The 23,626-nt window shown below is 42.5% G+C and overlaps 1 protein-coding gene across 2 annotated transcripts in view; it reads left to right on the forward strand.

Moving 5' to 3' along the window:
- BORCS5 (BLOC-1 related complex subunit 5) overlaps window positions 1-23,626 on the forward strand; it is a 72,412-nt gene that overhangs the window by 44,754 nt on the left and 4,032 nt on the right. For both annotated transcript variants that reach the window (XM_033116072.1, XM_033116071.1), the window contains exon 3: window positions 455-612. In XM_033116072.1, the coding sequence (XP_032971963.1) occupies window positions 455-612 (158 nt within the window). The remainder of the gene's footprint in view (window positions 1-454; window positions 613-23,626) is intronic.

The following is a 23,626-nucleotide window of genomic DNA, read 5'->3' on the forward strand; positions in this document are numbered from 1 at the left end:
ATTTTAAATATTAGAAAGAATTAAGTAAATACATCTTCCAAAGTTTACAATCAAGAAGAGATTTATATTCCTAATACCATAAAGTAGTGTCATAAGGTCAGGAGCTCTAACTTGGCAAAACCACTTACTAGCTCTGTGATTTTAGGGAAGTTAACCTTTCCGTGTATTGGATTCCTCATCTGTAAAATGGGGCTAATGATACCTTATTTTCCAGGGTGACTACGAGTATGAAAAAGAACAAACAGGAAGCACTGTGCCAAGTGCTTGGCACATAATGGATGCTCCATAAATGATAGTTGCTGTGATTGACTTTAGCATATAACACAAGATGCAAGATTAAATTTAGGTCTCCAACCCAGTCTTCAGTTAACTTATTATTAAGCTACTTTATTCACAAGTTTATTAGCATTGATTTTCATTTCACTTAATTTCATTCTTTTTTTCTGCTTTGAAGGGCTACTGAGTGGCCAGACTTCCCTCACAAATACCAAACTGGAGAAACTGGATTCCCAGCAGGTATTACAGCTCTGCCTCCGGTATCAGGATCACCTCCATCAGTGTGCAGAGGCCGTGGCTTTTGATCAGAATGCTTTGGTTAAACGAATCAAAGAGGTAAGTATTATGGGAAGATAATATTGCTGACTCATAATTGTGATTCCCTATGACCCCTGAGTCCTTTTCTACTGGGCATTAGAGCCAGTGATCCCAACTTTGTGGAAAGCAGTCATTTTCTGTCTATGCTTTGGGGAATCATCTTTCCTAGCAGTAAAATGTGATGGTGAAAAAAAGGGTGGTCCATACAGCTAGACCAATCTGGAGTTTGAATCCTGGTTCACCATTTGTTTGCATGGGCAAGTTATTCAACTTCTCTTGGTCTCAGTTTCCTCATCCGAAAAATGGGGCTAATAGTAGTAAGGGTGGAGTGAAGAATAAATTGCTGAGTAAGTATTAGCTGTTATTAGTACGTGTAACATCCTGATGTACCGATTTGCTCTAGCTAACATTATATCTTCAAATTGACTTTAGCTATTTCCTGTGTAATTTATATTTTATTTTCTAATAGGGCGTCGGTTCTTTGAGAGTAGAAGCCTTGACATATCCCTAAAAATTGTATTTTTCACTGTGTTAGCACCTGAAAAGCAGTGCTTCTTACTGGTTGGATGAAACAATTATGCCTACTTAACTCACAAGGCTTTATAAGGAAAGAAGCAAGATAATTTCATCTGAAAGTTCTTAGTAAACTGAAGAGCATGGTACAAATGTTGAGTAATTATTGATAACAGTATGTGGGTACTTCTTTTAAGCACTTAAATGTAGAATTCATGGGCCACTACATGGCACACCTCTGGGAGCACCGAGATATCAGTAAATACATTTTTCCCAAGTTTTCAATCAAGAAGGGATTTATATTCCTGATACCTTGAAGTGGTGTCATATCAAGAAAGGGTCGGGAGCTCTATCTGGGAGAAACCACTTAGGTGAATGGGACCCCGTGGAGTTGTTTCTGGTCATGACTCAGGCAAGAGAAGAAGGTGGACATGAGGGAACACACAAGTAAAGGGGTGAGAATCACAGCAAATTAATTACCTATTAGTAATGGACATAGGTCGTCCTTAAGATTACAAAGTAGTTAATAGTTATACTGAGAGATGTAAATGACCAATACCTCCAACACGTTAGTACTTAACTTTCATAAAATGTTATATCCCTATATGCTTCCCTGATGGAAGTCTTTTATTTGGAAGACAATTAAATATGACCTTTCACACTGGCTGGCACTGGTGTGGCCTTTCAAATAGTATAAACTATTTTCCTACATGATGATCTACATAGCGTTAAGTCCCAAACATGACTTATGCGTTAGAATCTCTTGGGTTTTTGTGTAATACTGAGTTCTCCTCTGCCCCCAGTTGTCTGGGATGCAGTCTGTGATCATTATCTTAATAACGTTACCAAATGATTCTGATGCCGTTCTCCATTGCCTGGGATTTGGGGACCACTGGCCTAGAGTGCTGTTATCCAAAATAAGTTCTACAAAACTCGTTCATGGAAAGAAGATCAAAAAAGTCACAGTGCATATTATCTTATTAAAAGTTCTTAGGAATCTTACAGTAAAGAAAATCAGCACTTTTCAAACTTTTTGACCTCAGAACCCTTATATTGGGTAACACTTATTAACATCTTATAGAAGGAGCTTTTTTTTTTTTTAGAACATTCTTTGGGAAATGTTCTTGTAGATGTAAGAAACACCTTATCATTTTGACTATTGTGCTAGAAATTAAGCATGACATTAACTCTCAGAAGATTTTAGAATGAATCAACTTTTTAATGCTTCTTGTTTTCTTTTTGAAAGGTCCTCTAATCCTTATTTGTAGTTTTGTAGTTTAGCAAAGTGCGGTATAGAAAGATTGACCAGCTCATTTTCAAAGGTAAAGTATTTTGTCATCCGCAAACAGAGCTCCACATTTTCAAGGCCCCAGAGCAGTATTTCTTGGCCCTGAATACATGTTAGAATCACCTGGGCTTTTTTCCCCTCTAATATATATGATGGAAAATTTTACACACACACAGTGGAGTAGACAAATACTGTGAACCTTCATGTACTCAGTGTCCGGCTACTGCAGGCATCAACGCGTGAACATCCTGCTTCATCCATCCTCCCCGTCACTCTCTGCCACGCCTCAGCTCATCTATTTTGCAGTAAATCTCAGGTATATCGTTTCATTCATAAATATTTAACTGTGTATTTTTAAAAGTAAAGGACTCTTTTTAAAACCTTTTTAATTTCAATTTTAGACTTAGAGAAAAGCCACAAAAATAACACAGTTCCTATATAACCCTCACACAACTTCCTCTAAAGTGAGTGTCTTACAGAACTTTAAGTACAATGATCAAAACCAAAAATTAACATTAGTACCATATACCATACTGTTGACTAAACAAAGACCTTATTTGAATTTCGCCAGTTTTTCCACTAATGAAGAAACTCCTTTCCAAAAACACAGCCACATTACAGTTATCACACCCAAAACATTTAGCAGTAATACCTTAATCCATGCAGTATAACTGAGGTGCTTTTTAAGAAAATACGGATTTGTCGGTCTCACTCAGAACCAGTTAGATCAAAATCTTTGAAGGGTAGTGGGTGGGGAAGGGAGGAAGTTGAACATTGGTATTTGTGAGAGTGCTGTAGAATCTGTAATCAGCGTTGAGAACCAGTGTTCTGGGGCATTCATTTAAAACAATTAAGCTAAGTTTAAAATTCTGTGTGAGGAACTTTGGGGTTCACTCTGAATGGTCAGTAGTTATACAGGATTATTGGGAAACCCAGAACAACACTCACAGTACTGAGCAGTACCTCCCTAGTCCTCTAAAAGTTGAGGAGGAGGTGAGCACTGTTTCAGGGTTTTCACTGGTGACTGGTCTCTGTTGGAAAGTGCTAGCAAACTCCTGAAACATACACATCCATCTGTGTTCATTTCAAACCTAAGAGTTGAAATTAGTCATTTCCAAATGAATAAAGCAGAGGATGTAGTTTTGCTTAAATGCTAAATCTCTGATATTATTCCAGATGTTTCCTGGAAATTTGTTTGCAAGAGTGAGGAAGTAACATAATGCTATATGTGTTGAGAAGTAAGGGAACTTAGTAACCGTGGAGAATATGTATTGGTGGAAGTGCAGGACCTGGATCAAGCTGAGGCCCATAAAGTTACAGTGCTTATGGTCACTTAGGTTTGAGTCAAAGGGAAACATGGCTATAACTGTGCCTGATTCAGATAAAAGGAAATCAAGGAGTTAGCTAAGCTTTCCTGTTGCTAAATTTGGATGATGCTCTTGAATGACAAGTTTATGCTTTATAAATGTGTATATGACAGAGGAGTAAAAGATAGGGGTGAGACCCTGTCTTCACAATCAGGGAATCTTGTAATGTGCACTGACCACTAGTTTCCTTAGTGGCTACAGAGTGACCCCTCACTCATCCAACCAGTATTGCTGAGTAACTGTTGCAAACCTACTTAGTGGGAGGTCCTTTGGGAGTTACAGGGAAATGTGACAGTCCTTGCTCACTGAGAGCTCAGTCTAGGTGAGGGAACAAAGAGATACAGAACAGTCATATGAAACGTAAGGCACTATGTATGGAGAGTGCTCAATTGTGGTTTATAATTGAAGTTCTATAAGAGTTAAAGACAAGGATATCCGGAGCAGGTGAAGTTTAAGCTTGGTCTTAAAGGAAAACCAGAATTTGGGAAATGAATGGAAAGAGAGGAAAGCATTGCTGGATTGGGGAACAGCTTGATAGTCTTAGAAGAAAATTAACTTTGGGGTTTCGGGGAACAGTAAAGAAATTAAACTTGGTCAAAGAAATATCTACATTAAGAACCACAGAATGTTGGAGTTGGAAGGACCTTGGAGACCTTCTGGTCCAGGGCCCTCATTATTTAGATGCAGAAATTGAAGCCTGTTAGAGGAAGTAAGCAATTTATCCAGGGTCACAGAATGCGATAGTGGCCGAAATTATGGAATTAAAAGTGGATGAAGACTGAGGGAATGATCCAAGGTGGCAGAGTAGATGCACACTGTGCTTGCCTCATCCTGTGAACACATCAAAATTACAACTAAATTATAGAACAGTCAACTTGGAGAACCATCTGAAGTCTGGCTGAACAGAAGTTTTATAACTAAGGATATAAATAAGAGGCTGCATTGAGACTGGTAGGAGGGGCAGAGATGCGGAACGGGCTGGCCCGAAACACCTGTGTGGCAGATGAAAATTGTGAGGGACACTCGGCCATGGAGGTTCCCCGCAGAGGAGAAACGGGCCCCAGCCCCACACCAGGCTTCCCATCCAGGAATACTGGTACAAGAAAAAGAGCCACCACAACATCTGGCTGTAAAAGACAGTGGGAATTCTGACCATCCAGGTGGGACGGAAAGCTGTGGGAAACCCAGATGTCCTCTTAAACAACCCCGCGCTCAGACTCGCTCGCTCACAGGCACTCACCCTGGGCTCCATCGGAGGGACGGTGACTCGAGGGTCATCAGAGGCACACAGGGAGCAGACTGAGTTGCGTGGCTTGGGTAGGGGCAGAGTGGCCTGAAGGACAGTCAGCAATTTCCCTGTTTGGTTCTTCACCCTGTACAGCCGGTAGGCTGTCGCCATCTTTCCTGTGTTGAGCCCTTCCCCTACGCTTACGGCCAAATCTGAATCTGATTGGCCTGGTGAGCTCTGAAGCTCCTCCCTGCTGACTCACTGATATCCTACCACACCCAACCCCTTACCAAAGGAGGCTTTATCTGCAGCTGAACCTTACTGGAGTGAGCAACTGGCAGCAGGTGGCAGGAGGTCTCAGTGTGTCCTGGCTTTTTGTGGAGTTACCCCAGACCTGGTACTGGTGACAGCCATTCTTGATTCACAGTGTGGTCTCTCCTGCATGCCTCCAGGTCCAGCACAGGCAGTGACTAACTGTGATTCACATTGTAGCTCCTACCACGTAGTCCCTGAACAGTCACAGGCAGTGGGTGACCTGGGCCTGCATCAGAGCCCCTCGCAAGAGGCAAGAATCAACATACTTTGAGGTTGGTTTCAGATTACAGCAGAGCACTGCCAAGTTAGCCCCACAAGTGGCACACCCAAAGGGTGGTCTCAACAGGTACCAGAACCCGCTTGGGCGAATCCCGCTCCGTGTGGTAAGCTTTGGATGTGGCCAAACTCCACAGCCAGTCAGCGTGAGGATTGATCCTACCCAATGAGATGCCAATGGCAGTCAAGGCTCAACTATAACAGGAGGGCACACACAACCCACACAAGGGAAACTCCTGGAGCACCTGCCTCAGGTGACCAGGGAGACTGTGCCACTGGGCCCCAGAGGGCCCTTATTACATCAGGCCACCCAGCAAGAGATGTAGCAGATCTACCTATTACCTAGAAACAAACAGAGAGGCAGCCAAAATGAATAAACAAAGAAATACATCCCAAATGAAAGAACAGGAAAAAACTCCCGAAAAAGAACTAAATGAAATGGAGGCAAGCAACTTACCAGATACAGAGTGGAAAACACTGGTTATAAGGATGCTCAGGGAACTTAGTGAGAACTTCAACAAAGAGATAGCAAGCATAAAAAAGAAACACATAGAAACCATAAAAATGAACTAGTCAGAAGTGAAAAATACGACAACTGAAATGAAGAATGCACTAGAAGGAATCACCAGAAGACTAGATGAAGCAGAGGATCAAATCAGCAATTTGGAAACACCCAACCAGAACAGCAAAAGGAAAAAAAAATCCCAAGAAAATGACAATAGTTTAAGAGACCTCTGGGACAATATCAAGCATAACGACATTTGCATCATAGAGGTACCAGAAGGAGAAGAGAGAAAGCAAGGGATTGAGAACCTATTTGAAGAAATAATGACTGAAAACTTTCCTAACCTGGCAAAAGAAATAGACATACAAGCCCAGGAAGTGCACAGAGTCCCAAACAAGATGAATCCAAATAGAACCACACCAAAACACATTATAATTAGAATGGCAAAGGTTAAACACAAAGAGAGAATCCTAAAAGCAGCAAGAAAAAGGCAACTAGTAACTTATAAGGAAGCTCCCATAACATTGACAGCTGATTTCTCAACAGAAACTTGGCAGGCCAGAAGGGATTGGCACAAAACATTCAACATGATGAAAAGCAACAATCTACAACCAAGGGTACTCTACCCAGCACAGCTATCATTTAAAATTGAAGGACAGGTTAAGAGCTTCCCAGACAAGAAAAAGCTAAGGGAGTTTATTAAGGATTAAATACTTCGATCAAAAACATAGGGTGGCTGAATGGATAATAAACAAAACCCTTACATATGCTGCCTACAAGAGACTCACTTCAGATTGAAAGACACACATAGACTGAAAGTAAATGGATGAAAAAAGATATTTCATGAAAATGGAAATGGAAAGAAAAACAAAAAAATCTAGGGTAGCAATACTTACCCTACCTACAAAGGGCCTACAAAATAGACCCTTTTGTCTATTTTACCAGACAAAATAGATTTTAAAACAAAGGCTATAACAAGAAACAAAGAAGGATCCAGTAAATTCCCTCTTCTGGGTATTTATCCAAAGAAATCCAAAATGCAACTTCGAGGGGAGGTATGCATCCATATGTTCTTTGCAGCATTATTTACAGTAGCCAAGATGTGAAGGCAGCCTAGTGTCCATCAGTGGAAGAATGGATAAAGAGGAGGTAGTACATACATACACTGGATATTGCTCGGCCATGGGTGGGAATGGGTTTTTGCCATCTGCGGTGGCATGAATAGACCTGGAGGGGACTGTACTGAGTGGAGAATGTCAGGCAGAAAAAGACAGATGCAATGTGATTTCACTTATATGTGGAATCTAAAGACCAAAATAAACAAACAAAACAGAAACACACTCATAGATACAAAGAACATTTTGATGGTTGCCAGATGGAATGAGGGGTTGAGGGGGTGGGTGAAAAATGGGAAGGGATTAAGAAGTACAGATTGGCTGTTACAAAGTAGTCATGGGGATGTAGGCTTATAGCAGAAGGAATATAATCAGTAAAATTATACTAACTATGGTGCCAGATGGGTACTAGGTTTATCAGAGTGATAGATGGGAGGGGGGTTAGGGAACAGGGTGAAAAAGGTAAAAGGATTAAAAGGTACAAATTGGTAATTACAAAATAGTCACAGGGATGTAAAGTAAAGCAGAGGGAATATAGTCAGTGATAAGGTAATAACACTGTATGGTGCTAGGCAGGTACTAGACTGGTCAGGGGATCACTTCTTAAATTACACAAATGTCTAACACTATGCTATTCACCTGAAATTAACACAAAATAATATCAAATGTTACCTATAATTGAAAAATTAAAAAAGAGGAAAAAAGGTGAAGGGAATAAGAGGTTCCAGGTATAAAACAAATAAGTGATGGGGATATAATGTATAGCATGGGGAATGTAGTCAGTAATATTATGATAGCACAATACAGGGCTAGATGGTTGCTGGACTTATGGTGACCATTTCTGTAAGTATATAAATGTTAAACATCTATGCTGTACACCTGAAACTGATATAAAATTGTATGCTAGCTATATTTTTTAATAAAAATCTTTTTAAAAAGGGGATGAAAATCAAAGGAGGGTGTGCGTGTGTGTGTGTGCGTGTGTGTGTGCGTGTGTTTTCCAGGTTGTACACTTGACCATGTTTACGGACTGAAGGGAAAGAGACAGAAGAGATCAAAGATGAAAGATAGAACGGGGATTCATAGAGCAAGATTCATAGAGGGGACAAGAGAGGGTAGGATTTAGAGCCCTGGGGTTATTAATTTTGAGAGAAAAGGAAGTATATAGACAAGTTTATAAAAAGAGGATACCTGGCACAGATCAGTCACACCCAAGGAGCCTGTGTATTCTCTCTGAAGAGGGGAGGTCCTTTGTTGACAGTGACTGTTGGGGAGCAGTACCCTCATGAGCACTGGGAGTCACTGAGGGCTCAGCCAAAGGGGGAAATCTCTACCTTGTATTTCTGGGTGATTTAGCATAATGGTTCTGAGTGCGAACTCTAGAGCCTCATTGCCTGGGTTCAAGTCCTGGCTCTGCCTTTTACTAGCTGTGTGACCTTGGCCAAGTTACTTAATCCTTCTGAGCTTCGGTTTCCTCTTCTGTTAAATGGGGACTAGAATAGTATCCACCTCAGAAAGGTTTTTGTGAGGGTTAAATGTGTTACCCTATGTAAAGTTGTTAGGACCATGTCTGCCATGTGGTAAACACTATAGTGTTAGCCCTTGTTACTGTTTAAATATAAGTAATGACTAACAGAGAAAAGCCTAACCGTACTGCCGTGAATTGCCCCATGTGAAGTTTCTTGATATTATACCAGTAGCGGCCAAAATATTGGCTCATTTTAAGCAATACCCTCAACAACCTAAGTGTGATGAAGAACTAAATAGAGGTGAGACAGAAAATTTTAGCCCATTCTGGTTTTCTTCAAACCCTGCATGATTTTTTTTATGCCATGGATATGGGATTTGGGGAATTTTTAGTGAATTTAATTGGTTATTCTGCTTTGTGACTAGCAAGCTGGTACCTGGGGAACATGGGTCATGAGAAATGTGAGACTGGATGGCAGCAAATGACTAGTCCCTGACTGCTAGGCTGTGGATACATCACTTATCATTTCAGCGATTTTTTGTGACATCTCATCATTTCTCGTTAAGGATTCGAGTTGACAGGCAGACACTTTCAGTTTTAGGTCGTATCTGTCATTGGAATTTGGGTTAAATGAAAGAAAGGTAAAGAAACATGCGTCCTCCGAATGTGGTGCTTTACCCTAGGGGTGGGCAGGGGGAGGGAAGAAGGAGGGAAGCAGGCTGGTGGCAAGCACACAGCCCCAGGAAGACGCAGGTGAGACGTTTGGAGCGGTCTTTCTTGTCACTGACCTGCACCACTTTCTGCCTCACTCCAGTTGCTCTCAATGTGTACATAGATTAGAATAGCTTCTTAACTAAGATACAGCCACTAGGTTTATAGTGTTACTGTTATTATATGCTTGCTTAAAGGTCTTGAAACTAAATTCATACTATGATTCTGGTAGTCTCTGTGTTTTGCATTCTTGGGTGCGTTGATAAGCAGGCTGTCTTAGCGTAAAGCAATGTGAAGCGTTGAATGGGAGGTTCAGAGGAATAGGTAAGGAGTTACAATCCTCAGAAAGCCGTGTGATTACGGAGGATTATAAAGAGACCCTGAAATTTCTCTAATGCAGCCCTTTTCATTGCACAAAGAAATCAGGTTTTTGGAGTTCAATTGAGACTTGCCCAAAGTTTTTCTCCTAGTTAATGACTACGATGATAGAAGAGGAGTTTTCCCAATTGCCAGGCCTCGTTTCTGCTTTACAACTTCTGTTCTACTTCTTTGGAATCTCTCACTTTGTTTTTCAGTTATTCCTTTTTCATGCAGTAGACACTCAACTGGTGTTGGAAGGAGTGAGCTACTGTTCGTGGGTCTGCACACTGAGCTGGGCAGGGATTCTTTCTGTTGACAGGACCGTAATGTTTAAGACCTAGCTGGGACCATTTTCCACGTATCTGACCTGACTTCCTGTACTATGTCTCCTCCCCTGGGGCTGGGGGAGAGATTGAACAAGGTTAACTGAGTTGCTCCGAGTGTTGCACAAAGAATCAGTGTGTGAACTTGCATTAGCATTCAGTCTGAGCTCCTTTAATTCAAAGCCTGCTTCGTGTGAAGCACTGGTCAGGTGAGGCTGTTACTCTTTGCCTGCCACCTAGAACTGTGAATGTCCTTTAAATGACAACATTGTTAGGTTCCTGTTGCTGCTTTTAAACATATCCTGGCATTGGTTGCTGCTAGCTTGACTTCAAATTATAAAATGGGTTGGGAGTGTTTACTTAAAACTGCAAATATTGGTAAGAGCATTGAGATGTTGGGCTTCTTTTTGCTGAAATACCGAGGGCAAGGCATGTCAGGAAAGTTTTGTGTTCCCTTTCTATCTTACAAGTAACCGGTGTAAATTTCAGGTTGAGACCTTACAATATAATTATAGTGTCCCCCACCCTTGTCCTTTGGGCAACCTTTCTTTTTGGTAAGAAATACAACGGGTCCCTTGGGTAGCAGGAAATAGAGATGGGGGATTGGCCTATTCTGGTTCGTTGGGCTGTGAGGTCTGCCGTACGGTACTTCCTTCGGCCTGGCCCCACACTTCCTTTACACCAGCACTGCCCTGCCAAAAGGCAGAAATCCTGGAAGAGGGCCCAGTCAAGTTCATTACTTGCCTTTTGGAAATGTAGACTGGTGTTTTTTTGGCGAGACATGAGCAAAGCACAGTTATTTGGCTGCTTTAAGAGTTAACTCCATTCAGATGCTGGATACCAACTTGTGAGCACATGGAACCAGCAGCCCCATCCCCCAGTCTGCCTGCCCTAGACGTGCCCTAGACAGGTGGCTCTGCTGGCCTTCCTCAGACTGGCTGCATTTGCCAGGTACTAGAGCCCTTTCCCTCTCCCTCCCCAGCTCATTTCCAGCTCTGTCTATACCTAAAATTTATCAAATTTTTGGACCAATGACAATCACAGTACCCAAGGTTCTATGCATTGTCCACCAGCTATTCATTGTTACACTTATCTGGATGTTCTGAACTGGAGACTTACTTGCTATCTCAGTTGTTAGTGGGAGGACACTTGCAGATTCATACTCCTTTAAAAAAATATCTGTAATTCTTTCAGGTCTCAAGGATTTCAAAAGGATTTCTCTAGTATGTGCTCTTAGAGCTTGAGGCAACAGTTAACTTTTTTACTGCCAATGTTGACAGACTCTACTTTAATATTATATATAAGACTTTAGATGCCACCCTGGCATTACTCCACAGTTTTCATTCTACACAGGAATAGAAAGCTTATCAGTTGTCTAAAGTCATATCAAACCATTACTAGAAATTGCTCACGCAGAAAGTTAAGGTGACAGCCAACGTGCAGCCCAGAGCAAACGGGATAAAGGGTGTGCAGGTACTCTCCAGGACCCTAAAGAGGTATGTAAATTAAAGGATAATTTTAGGGAGTAGAAGTCATTTGTTTCAAATGGAGCGAGATCAAGAAGGAGGTGATACTATTCTGTGGAGATACTAGTGGCAGAATTACAGCACAGTTTCAGCAATTATTTCTTCCTATATCCTATAGTACCCCAGCCATTCTCTCTTTCACCCTTGCTGAGACCTAGATTCTCAGTGACCAGTTACTCTCCTGCCTTTCCATCTTGTAATGGGCATAGCCGTATTCTCCAAAACCCATTAAATTCAGGCTCTCCGTGGTGTCCAGTCCGGCCGCATGCCTTCGCTGGACACCTTCCTGCTACCATCTGCTCCCTCTCTCCGCCTGATGCCTGCATCCTCATCAACATATGCCAACAGCCTGTACGTAAAACATTCCTTGGTCAGAAGTGAACTCCGGCCCCATTTCTCCCCTAGTGCTCAGGAAATGTTTGGTGGATGAATACATGTGGTGAAGATGAAGCATTACCTCAGCTGTCTGCATGGGTGCTGACATGGGCCTCTGGACTCTACATCAGGCCCCTGCAAGTCAGGAGAGGTCGTCCTGCACAGTGTTGAGGAGCACAGGCTCTGGCGTCAACTGAGACGCGCCAAATACTGTGTTAGTGTCGTCGTCGTCGTCGTCGTTTCGTATCGGGTATCTCCTGTTCTTTCTTCAGGCGTGTGGTAGAGGGTTTTGGCTGTGAAATATTTACCTCCACACCACTTCCAAGGTCTGTTCTTTACTCTGAGTCAAAAAAGGGGCTGCGTTCATGGATCGTTTGGGTGCCTAAATGAGGGAATTCTAATTAATCCAGTTTTACATTGTTTAGTCACCTTAGCTCAGGTTTTAAAATATTTAATGTGTCACTTAGGTCATACAAACTTTTATTTCCCTTAATCCTGGACATTGGGAAGGGGATCCAGGTTTTCTTCACTATGTACCACACCTACCAACTTGGCTTCTCCATGCCTCTCTTAAGGAAGTAGCAATAGTAATACTAACAACACAGCTGTCGTGTTTCACACGTTTACCATGTGCCAGGTCTGGAATAGGCATTTTACATACATTATCATTTGTGTCTGACAGCTGAAGAAACTGAGGTACAGAGACCTGAAAGGTCAACTGTGGTAAAGCACAGTTGTTAAGTAGTGGAACTGGGCCTCAAATCCAGATCTAAAACCCACATTTGAGACTCCAAATGCTTTTTCTGTGGTCCTTTTTCCTTTCTTTTCAATTCTTGATGTGAGGCTTTTTCCTTCCCAGCTCCTCTCCTTGTTTGTACCTAATTCTAACAATATTTATAATTCCCTTCATAGTTTCACAGTATACTTTTCTATTTCAAAAGCAATCCTTATAGGACGTAGCCACACTTTTAAAAATAACCCAGAAGACCCCACAGTTATGTCTTTAAAATGCCAACTCTGCCTGCTTTTTCTACACTCCTCATCAATCCCTTTTTTGTGAAAGGGGCCTTTCACCAGGATCTCTGAGGACTGTGGAAGTAACGAAGGTGAGAGTGGATCCGTGCTGCGAGGCTTCGTGCCTCCCCTGTCCCACTCTGAAAGGACTGCAGAGAGAGAGGAAGGGTCTTTAATTAGTCAGAGAAAAAGCACAACAGGGACTTCTCAAGGAGGCAAAAAATCTTCTAAGATGTCAGTGTGTCCTGAAGTAATGTCTTTCATAGAGTCCAGGGAAAACTCTCCCAAGGTCAGAGGGAGGAGTGGGATTTCTGCCCTCGAGCTTTTAGTTTTACCCTGATGTTCTTTATCGTTTCCTGCCTTTCAGTATTGCTGTCTAGCCCCTTTCTGGGGGGTGGGGAAGGAGAGGGTAATCTGCCTGACTAACATATTTGGCTTTGGGAACTGCTGAAAGGTTTTGCTATTTCTCTCCTACCTTCCCGCAGAGGGTAAGAAGGCATAAGGGAAAGTTGGGCAAGTCACAAAATAATTATTAGAGCAAGTGATGCGATTCAAATTCCTGAGGTCTTGGTATCTCTTGATTCTCTTGAAGACCCCAATAAAATTTGTTCCTTTACTGAGACATTTACATAGTTTGAACAAAGGAAGCAGGGTCACTTCAAAATGTCCACTATGTGGTAATAGATGCCATTCACCCTGTGGTGTAATTAATGAAAACACTGGCAACAGTCTGCTCATTGTTTGACCATTGAGCAACAGGAAATGGCAGGCTAATAAGGAGCTGGAGAAGGCTTGCGTAATTCCAGAAGGAAGCAGACGCTGGGCACAGTTTTGACTGATATCCTCCTAGTTGCAGAGCTAGGTCTACCTGTGCAGGTTCCTATTCCTAATGACCTGGAGATATTTCTTTGGTTTGACCTTGTCATTTGATTTTGACATCAGTTAACGCTAGAGTTTTGTTTTCCTTATGGCCAGAAATGGTGTCTTGAAAAACTTTGCTTTGGATCACAGTTTTCACACATAGTTATAATTTATCTGACAAGATAAACTATGGGAAATGAAATGCCACTGGCTAACTTTGTTGCTTGGGGCAATTGACAGTCATGTCCTGCGATGGCCCCTGAAATCACGATATTTGGAATCTAGACCGGGCTGTGGCAGTACCAGCGTGACCACTCTGGAGTAGACTAGTTAAGTGAGGGGTATGGGATCAAAGGATCTCTCAGGACCCATGCCACTCTAAAATTCTACGTTCTAAGCCCCCTTGGTGAAGTCAAGGATCGAGAAAGGCTTGTACAAGTGAAATGTCAGAGTACCAAGTGTACAAACAGACTGACAGTGGAAATGTCACTCAAGCTTATCTGTTAATAGTTTATTCCTTTGGTATCCTCTCAGATTTTGTTTCTATAAATGTCCATGTTTTATCTGGTGGTTTGTTATTTTTGTTATTAAAAATTAAATATTGGTTAAATTAGAAACAGTCTTTCACTGCACTTGAAAACTATAAAAATTGCCATTTAGATTAATCTGTTAAGGATTTTTAAAACATATTGAACACATTGCTCAACATGATATGTATTTAAGTGAAATGAATTGACATTTGAATTAATGAGCTCTGTGAAAAGATAGGTAAAGATTAGGTGAAGAGTCATGGGTTTGAATTCTGGTTTCATTGCTAGTTAGCTGTGTGGCCCTGGGCACGTTTTGTGATCTCTGAATCCCCAGCTCCACATCTCTACTAGGAGAATGATGTTTTTGGTAGACCATGTAGACTGAGGTTTCCCAGAGAGAGGTTTTTCTTCTTGTCTGATTTGTAGATACAAAGAATGATATGAGAGGGCCGGCCCGGTGGCTCAGGTGGTTAAGAGCTCCATGCTCCTAACTCCGAAGGCTGCCGGTTAGATTCCCACATGGGCCAGTGGGCTCTCAACCACAAGGTTGCCAGTTCAATTCCTCGAGTCCCGCAAGGGATGGTGGGCTCCGCCCCCTGCAAGTAAGATTGAACAGGGCACCTTGAGCTGAGCTGCCTCCCGGATGGCTCAGTTGGTTGGAGCACGGGCTCTCAACCACAAGGTTGCTGGTTCGACTCCCGCAAGGGATGGTGGGCTCTGCCCCCTGCAACTAGAAAACGGCAACTGGACCTGGAGCTGAGCTGTGCCCTCCACAACTAAGACTGAAAGGACAACAACTTGAAGCTGAACGGCACCCTCCACAACTAAGACTGAAAGGACAACAACTTGACTTGGAAAAAAGGCCTGGAAGTACACACTGTTCCCCAATAAAGTCCTGTTCCCCTTCCCCAATAAAAAAAAAAAATCTAAAAAAAAAAAAATAAAAATAAAAGAATGATATGAGAATAAATAAGAGTTTACTATTCTAAGCTGTCATTGCAATCTACTGTCTTCAGAAACAGGGTCACTTCAACATGTGCAGTATGTGATAATTGGTGACATTTAGCCTGTGATGTAATAAATGAAAACATCTGCCATTGTTTGTCCATTGTGCAAAAGAGGCATCCCAGAGAAGATACTCACAGAGAATCCCCAAATCCATGTAAGCATGGTGATCTGAAGGAGGGTTGGAGCACTAGAACACACAAAGTTGATCCGGAAAAGTTTGTGTTGCAGCCTAGCAACCTTTATAGTCTGTCTGGATCCCCAATAGAGATTGAGTGAAAAGCATGGTGAGGCTAGAAGAAGGAGGGTGGGCTAGATCGTGCCAAACTCTGGTGGCAAGGGGGCATTCCACTCTCTGAAGTAGAGACAGTTTAATAATATGAGTCAGAGACAATTAGGAAGTAGCTGACATGTGAAAACTAGAGCAACTGAGACCAAGCACCATGTTCTTAGAGTAGAAGAAAGATCTTAAGAAGAAGGTACCGCCCGTCGGAAGTGAGATTAAGAATTCGGCCATTATGGGGTCAGTCTAAGAACAAGCAAAGAAGGTTCTAATAGATTGTGGAGAACTCGATGTTGAGGTACTTCTCACCCTTTTACAGTGTACAATTCTAGTGGTTCTTAGTATATTCACACAGTTATACAACCAACACCACTATCTAATTCCAGAACATTTTCATCACCCCCCAAAAAAACCCCATCCTTTGTTTTCCTATCCCCTGGCAACCACTAATCTACTTTCTGTGTCTGTGGATCACCTATTCTGGGCATTTCATATAAATGGAATCATTTGTGGCCTTTTGTGTCTAGCTTCTTTCACTTAACATGATGTTATCAAGGCTCATCTATGTTGTAGCTTATATCAGTATTGCATTCCTTTTTATGGCGAATAATATTCCATTGTATGAATATACCACATTTTGTTTATCCATTCTTCAGCTGATGGACATTTAGGTTGTTTCCACTTTGGGCTATTATGAATAATATTGCCATGAACATTTGTGTACAAGCTTTTGTGTGAATATATGTTTCAGTTCTCTTGGGTATATACCTAGGAGTGAAATTGCTGGGTCATATGGTAACTGTATGTTTAACTTTTAGAGAAACTGCCAGCCTATTTATCAAAGTGCTGCAATGCACCATTTTACATTTCGCACTAGAAGTGCACGAGGGTTTCAGTTTCTCCACATCCTCACTAACCCTTGTTATAGTCTCTCTTTTTATTTTAGCCATCCTAGTGAATGTAAAGGAGCATCTCTTGGTGGTTTTGATTCTCATCTCTCTGATGTTGAATGACGTTGAACATCTTTTCATGTACTTGTTAGCTATTTGTATATTTTTGGTGAAATGAGGAGGTATATTTGCAACACCAGAGTTTGCCCTTTGGACAGTACTAATTTATATGTTATGCTGACTGCTCTCTAATCAGGAGAATTGGTAGTTCTAAGATTCAGAACATGTGAGAGGGTGAAGCTGTGTGTAAAACACTGAACCATTTTCCTTTGAATGTGGTCGTATAATTTGAGAATATCGTAGTTTTATTTTAGTGTTAGAAAAAACCTCTGAGCATACTTGGCCATTCAGTGGAATTTGTTATAATAATATAACCTTTCAATTTATAGCTCTATACTCTCATTTATAATCCTTATAACACTACTGTGAGATAGGATGGACGGATGACAACTATTATTATTACCACTTTTAAAAAGTAGAAGCTGAGGGGCCGGCCCGGTGGCTCAGGCGGTTGGAGCTCTGTGCTCCTAACGCCGAAGGCTGCCGGTTCGATTCCCACATGGGCCAGTGGGCTCTGAACCACAAGGTTGCCCAGTTCAACTCCTCGAGTCCCACAAGGGATGGTGGGCTCCGCCCCTGCAACTAAGATTGAACACGGCACCTTGAGCTGAGCTGCCGCTGAGCTCCCAGATGGCTCAGTTGGTTGGATGGCTCAGTTAGTTGGATGGCTCAGTTGGTTGGAGCACGTCCTCTCAACCACAAGGTTGCCAGTTCGACTCCCTCCAAGGGATGGTGGGCAGTGCCCCCTGCAACTAGCAACGGCAACTGGATCTGGAGCTGAGCTGCACCCTCCACAACTAAGACTGAAAGGACAACAACTTGACTTGGAAAAAAATCCTGGAAGTACACACTGTTCCCCAATAAAGTCCTGTTAAAAAAAAAAAAAAAAAAAGTAGAAGCTGAGAGACTCAGTTTGTGATTTGTCACACAACTAGTTGGATTTATTAGGTTGGTGCAAAAGTTAGTGCTGTTTTTGCAATTATTTTTAACCTTTTAAACCACAATTACTTTTGCACCAACCTAATAAATTCAAGCCTTCTGTGTCTTTATGGTAATGAATTATTAGCCATGCCAAGGATTTGGGGTGGGGGTGAGCCTGCATTGCTAAAAATCAGTAATATGCCCATCTCCAAACAGACATTTGAGGCATGGCCATGTCCCCACAGATTGTTCCTGACCTCAGAATTCATTATTTGGATAACTGAACAACAGGATGAATTGTTATGTTTTCCCTTTTAGCCCCATTAGCTAGAAAAACCTTAAAATAAGAGTAGAATTCTGTATCACTGTATCATTACATTTGGGCGCACAGAGGGATGTCCATGCAAAGGAAGGACAAAGCTGGGGCTGGGCTTGGAATGTGAGAAGAAGGGCAGGCAGCCCCGTGGTACACTGGCCTGGGCACACCAGGGCCTCCTCCTTCCCGACTTCGTACTCCTGACCTGACCTCCTTGGGAAACAGCAATGTACATGTAGAAGGCATGCAAAGAGTCAATTATCCATCGAGACCAAATGAAAATTGATCTTGAGGCTTAAGTTAACTGAGAGGCATCTCCTTAAAAGCTGAACATTACTTTTAAAGGATGGGAAAGAGGGGTGACTTTTCAAATGTAGTTTCCATTAAGTCCTTAAGCAGTCTTTTTTGTTTTTCTTGTGAACCTAAGTAATTTAGGCATAGGAAAAGCAACAGTCTATCGATCCTGTAGACTTGAATTTTGTTAACTATGGAACACGATTTACCTATTAATTTTTCTTTCTTTTTTGTTTTTTTAATTATTGGGGAATATTGGGGAATAGTGTGTTTTTCCAGGATGTCAAAGTCGTTTCTTCAATCTAGTTGTGGGGAGGGGGGCACAGCTCACTGGCCCACGTGGGACTCTAACTGGCAACCTTGGTGTCATGAGCATTGAGCTCCAACCACTGAGCCAACTGGCCACCCACCGGAGGCTCAGCTCCAATCTCAAGCCATTGTTTTCAATCTAGTTGTGGAGGGCGCAGTTCACTGACCCATGGGGAAATCGAACCGGCAACCTTGCTGTTAAGAGCTCATGGTCTAACCAACTGAGCCATCCAGCCACCCTCATTTTTCTTTTGACCCATGAAAAAGTTATTAAACTTGTTTTTGGCCATCTTGTACATATCTGCAACTTAAGGTTTTAGAATTTAGAAGATGTGCAATTCCTATATGAAGCTCTTACTGTTGTATCATGCATCTTTTCTAACTTAAAGCTATAGGACCTTGTAGTATGTATCACTATTTGGAAAAGATTACCTTTACTTTGAAAAGGAAATTACATCAAGCATTTAGACTTCTTTCATAGGATGATCTACCTGTCCCAGACCAGCATCAAACTTATTCTATCAGGAAATTTTATGTCACAAAAATTTTTAAGTACTATACTCTTATTGGGGGATGGTATCATTTATAAAAGCTCTTCTGCTTGCTTTCAAAATATTTTTTGAGAAAAAAATATATATACATGCATGTACACTTACATATGTTTATTTTAGCATGTTGGGTAGCACCAGAGAGTGGTAGTAGTTAATCATTCTCATGGCTGAATATATAGACCGAAACACATGGAAGGGCTAGTAGGTATTAATGATTTCAGTTATTACACAGTGTGAAATGTTCCTGTCAGGAAACTTTGGGATGAGTAATGTGACTCTGTTGTAAGATTTTTCAGCAGAAGTTCAGAACAAAAATAAAACATGTCAGCAAAAACAGACAATGGTAAATTGTCATCTGAGTGATTGTGAAAGCCTTGAAGACAGTTAATGTAATAGAGATGAGACATAACAATAAGCTCCCCCGCCTTTGCAACAAAGATATATTGTGTCTATTTGGATATCTCAAAATGTCATCCCCCCTTTCTTTCCCCCTTGTTTATTGAATTTCTTATCTGGCTTTTCCATTCTTCATGTAGAAGAGGTTTCTATACTTAGTTTCTGTTTCAGTTTATGTTTATTTTATAATTTATGGAGCTCTGTTTTTCCGGGGTCTGTTCTAGGTGTTTTGTGAATGTTACGTCATTACTCCTCACAGCAACCCTAGGAGGTCAGTACTGATTATTATCCCCGATTTAAGGGTGAAGAAGTTGAGGCGCAAAGAGGTTAAGTAACTGGTTCAAGGTCATAGGTAATCAATCATATGCAGAATTAAGGTTTTGACCCAGTTCTGCCTGACACTACTGTCTTCATCCACAAGCTGTTGGTCATAAAGCTGGAATGATTACCCAGCCTCCCATGTGTTCCTTATTGTGTTGTTTTTTGGCAAAGCCCTCACCTCTTGTGAGAGAAGCCCCAGCCCCATCCTTTCCGAGTGATTCTGTCACTCAGCTCGAGCTCAGCAATGCCTTCAGATATCTAAATAGGTCATTTGCAGGGTCTGGATGGTCACTTCACAGCTGTGGTAAAAGCTCTGGCCAAACCATGGAAGGTGAACTATTGAGAATTAAAACCAGTGGGTCTGAAAGCAACTAAGTTCTATTCTGCCACTCCAGCTCCGTAAGGATGGGAGCTTCCATGAAGCCCGCCCCTCCTGAGGTTAGGAGTGCAACATCAGGCTGGGCATGGATGTCACAAATAGCCAATTCCTTTGGCAGCAGTAACTATCCAGAGACAACAGACTGGATTCAGGATAATCTTGGTCGTGAGCTGGAAGCCTCCAGAATCCTCAAAGTGATGTGAGAACTGACCAGAATTTTTTCCCTTCCACACTGTGTCTGGCATTTAGCAAGGGAGCTCTATTGAGACAACAGTCTGGTTAACATCTAACTGTTCTTTTTTTTCTTCCTGATTTGTAGTCCAGTTGACTTAACAGTGCCCACGGGTACAACCTGCAGACATGTGTTACTCTTACACCTTCTTCTTGGATCCTTTGTCCCAAGAAGGCCAGATCCCACTTCCAGGTGACCTGCAAGACTTTTCCCTGAGCTTCTAGCTCATTTCCAGTGACTCTTCACTGGCCCCCTCTTCCTTATTTTTCTTTTTAATAAACTCAGTTGAAGAAAAGAGACCTGAGATGGCAGAGGAGATAAACACTGTGCCTGCTTCCTCCGTGAACACATTCAAATTACAACCAAATTATAGAACTATCAACCTGGCGAATCATCTGAAGTCTGGCTGAACAAAAGTTTTATAATTAAAGATTGTCATGCAGGGTGTCATATGCGAGGTCTCTGGTCCTGCTCCCCGCATAAGAACGCAGGATATGGTGAGGCCAAAAAGGAATACCAATAGGGCCACAGATAGGGGAGTCACACCACTATAGTCTCACTGGCGGCTGGGTTGGAGACACAGGAAATAGGATCCACATGATCTGCAACCTGCTGTGCACTTCTCTGCCAGCCAACCAACCCCACTTGCTAACTGCAATCCACACTTGCCAGCTCAGCCACCATCCGCTGCTAGCGTAGCCACGGCAGTTATATTAGTGCCCAATGGCTCACTGGTTACAGCTGACGGCCAACTAGCCACAGCTGATGGCCATCCAATCACAGTTGATGGCCCTTTACTACCCTAGTGAGCACCTTTCCACGTGAGGCCGAGAGCCTGGAAACTGCACTCCTGGCTCTGTCCCCACAAGATACAAAGAAGCCACGGTGAGACTGGTAGGAGGGGGCGAAGACGCGAAACGGGCTAGCCCAAACCTGTGCGTGACGGTTGAGAATCAGGAGGGCTATCTCGGCCGTGGAGGTTCCCCCCGCCACACCGCCCCAGAGGTGCGAGACACCACAGCCCCATACCAGCCCAGAGTACTGGTGCCAAGCAGAGGAGCCCCCACAACATCTGGCTGTGAAAAACAGTGGGGTTCTGACTGACTTGGAGGGACAGAAGGTTGCGGGAAACCCAGATGTCCTCTTAAAGGGCTCGTACACAGACTCGCTCGCAGGCACTCACCTTGGGCTCTGGCGGAGGGAGAGTTACGCGTGGAGCATCGGAGGCATACGGGGGGCAGACTGAGGTTTGTGGCTTCGGAGTGAGGGCTGGAGGACAGTCACCATTCTTCCTGTGAGGGGTCCTTCTGTGCAGCTGGCAGGCAGGCGCCATCTTTCCTGTATCAAGCCCGCCCCCACACGGCCAAGTCTGAATCTGATTGGTCTGGTGAGCTTCGCTGGGACCCCGCCCCACCCAACTCTCCCCACACCAGAGGCATTTTCTCTGAGAGCAGCCAGCCCCACCCACATTTGCACTCTTTCTTGGAAAATTATCGGAGTCCACAGGCCCCGGGCTGGCGACAGCTGGCCTTGGTGTGCTCTGAGACTTGCTGAGTAGCTTCAGGCTCAGCACTGGCACCAAACCAGATTCTACATTAACCTGTTGACTACAACTCTTCCCACTGTAGTGACGCCCTGAAACCCTGCCTCACCCAGCTGCCATATCTGGCAGTGGACTAACCAGGTGGGCAAATAGGCTGCACCATCCATATTAGGTATCTGGAACAAGTTTGAGCACATCCTGTGGATATCTAATGTTTTAAAAAAGCCTGCAGATGTACCCACAAATAATCTCGTACCCTTTTCCACCTGTCCTCTGAAATATACTGCCATATTTCAAAAAATAATGTGATTATGTAGGGCAAGATTTAAAGTATGAGTTTGAGAGTAAACATTTAGTTCCTTGAGGGCAGGGACTTTATCTCATTCATTTTTCTATCAGTATGAGATTAAATTCAACTGGTGTTACAGAGACCCAAAATTACAGGGGCTTATGCAGAATGGAAATGTATTCTCTCCCAGGCCTGGTATTACTCTCACCCAAAAAGTCTGCATGGACCCAGACTACTAGCTCACTGCTCTGCTAACCCAATGATGTGCCCTTAGTTATTCTCGTGGTCTAAGGGGGCTGCATTCCAGCAGCAGCAGAGGGAGGAGGAGGAGGAGGAAAGAGTGTGTGCCAGCTAACAGCTGCCACAAGAGACTTCCACATATACGTACCACTGAGTAGAACTTAGTCACGTGGTCACTGCAAGGCCAGGGTTTCGAGGCCAGAGTTGTGGAGAATAAACAGTCATTCTCTGTCTGTCGGAAAAATCTAATAGTTTTTCATAGAAGTGGTTTCTCTGGAAGTTCCTGAAACAAAGTTATTTGCAACCTTTTTCTTCCTGGGCCTGAGTTTCCTGGAAAACTAAAGCCATGTTAACAAAGACAATGGAAAAGAAAAGTCCTATTGATGTACACGATAAGCTGTGTGGGTATAAATAGGTTGGGTTCTTAGTTTCTACATCCCGAGGACCTCGCAGGATGCATGGCACATTATAGTACTCAATAAATGTCTGTCGACTGTGTCTGTTTATGCTTCTAGGATGTTTGTGCCAAAAATAGAAATAGGAAAGGTAAACAAGGATATATCCCAGATTGTCAAAATGGTAAGATCCAGAATTTTATTAGATAACTGACTTACTGCTTAAAGTCATGTCAGATGTGCTAGAATAAGTCTGTACTGGGATTCATGGTACGTACAAATATAGGGATCAGGGATCAGGAAAAGTGTTACCTCAAGATAGGTACATGAGAAATAAATATCACCTGCAAAGGGCAGGTACATGAGAAATAGATATCACCAATTTTATTACACTTTTCCAGGTATGAAAGTCTTACTTGCACCAGATTGAGACTTTCCTTGCAGCAATCAGAAAGAATGGGGAAAGATTTAAAAGGCAATGACTTTTTCATCATGTAATTTGATGTTGTAAAATGTCATGTCATGTACCAACTAAAATCTCACGTACCACTAATGGTACACTCGCTCATTAAGGAAATATGTGTAAAAGGAAGATGCTAGACTGAGGAGATCTCGATTGTAGTCTTGGTTTTGTCACTTTGGAGGTCATTCAACTCTAAGTTTCCTCTTCCATCATTTTTTTTCTTTCATGGACTGTTATGGAATTGACTATTGAAAGACATAAGCACGTATGAACAGCATGCTTGAATTATATGTGCTCACCTAAGCATTAA

This window comes from Rhinolophus ferrumequinum, chromosome 10 (assembly GCF_004115265.2).
Source record: "Rhinolophus ferrumequinum isolate MPI-CBG mRhiFer1 chromosome 10, mRhiFer1_v1.p, whole genome shotgun sequence".
In the NCBI taxonomy this organism is placed as follows: domain Eukaryota; kingdom Metazoa; phylum Chordata; class Mammalia; order Chiroptera; family Rhinolophidae; genus Rhinolophus; species Rhinolophus ferrumequinum.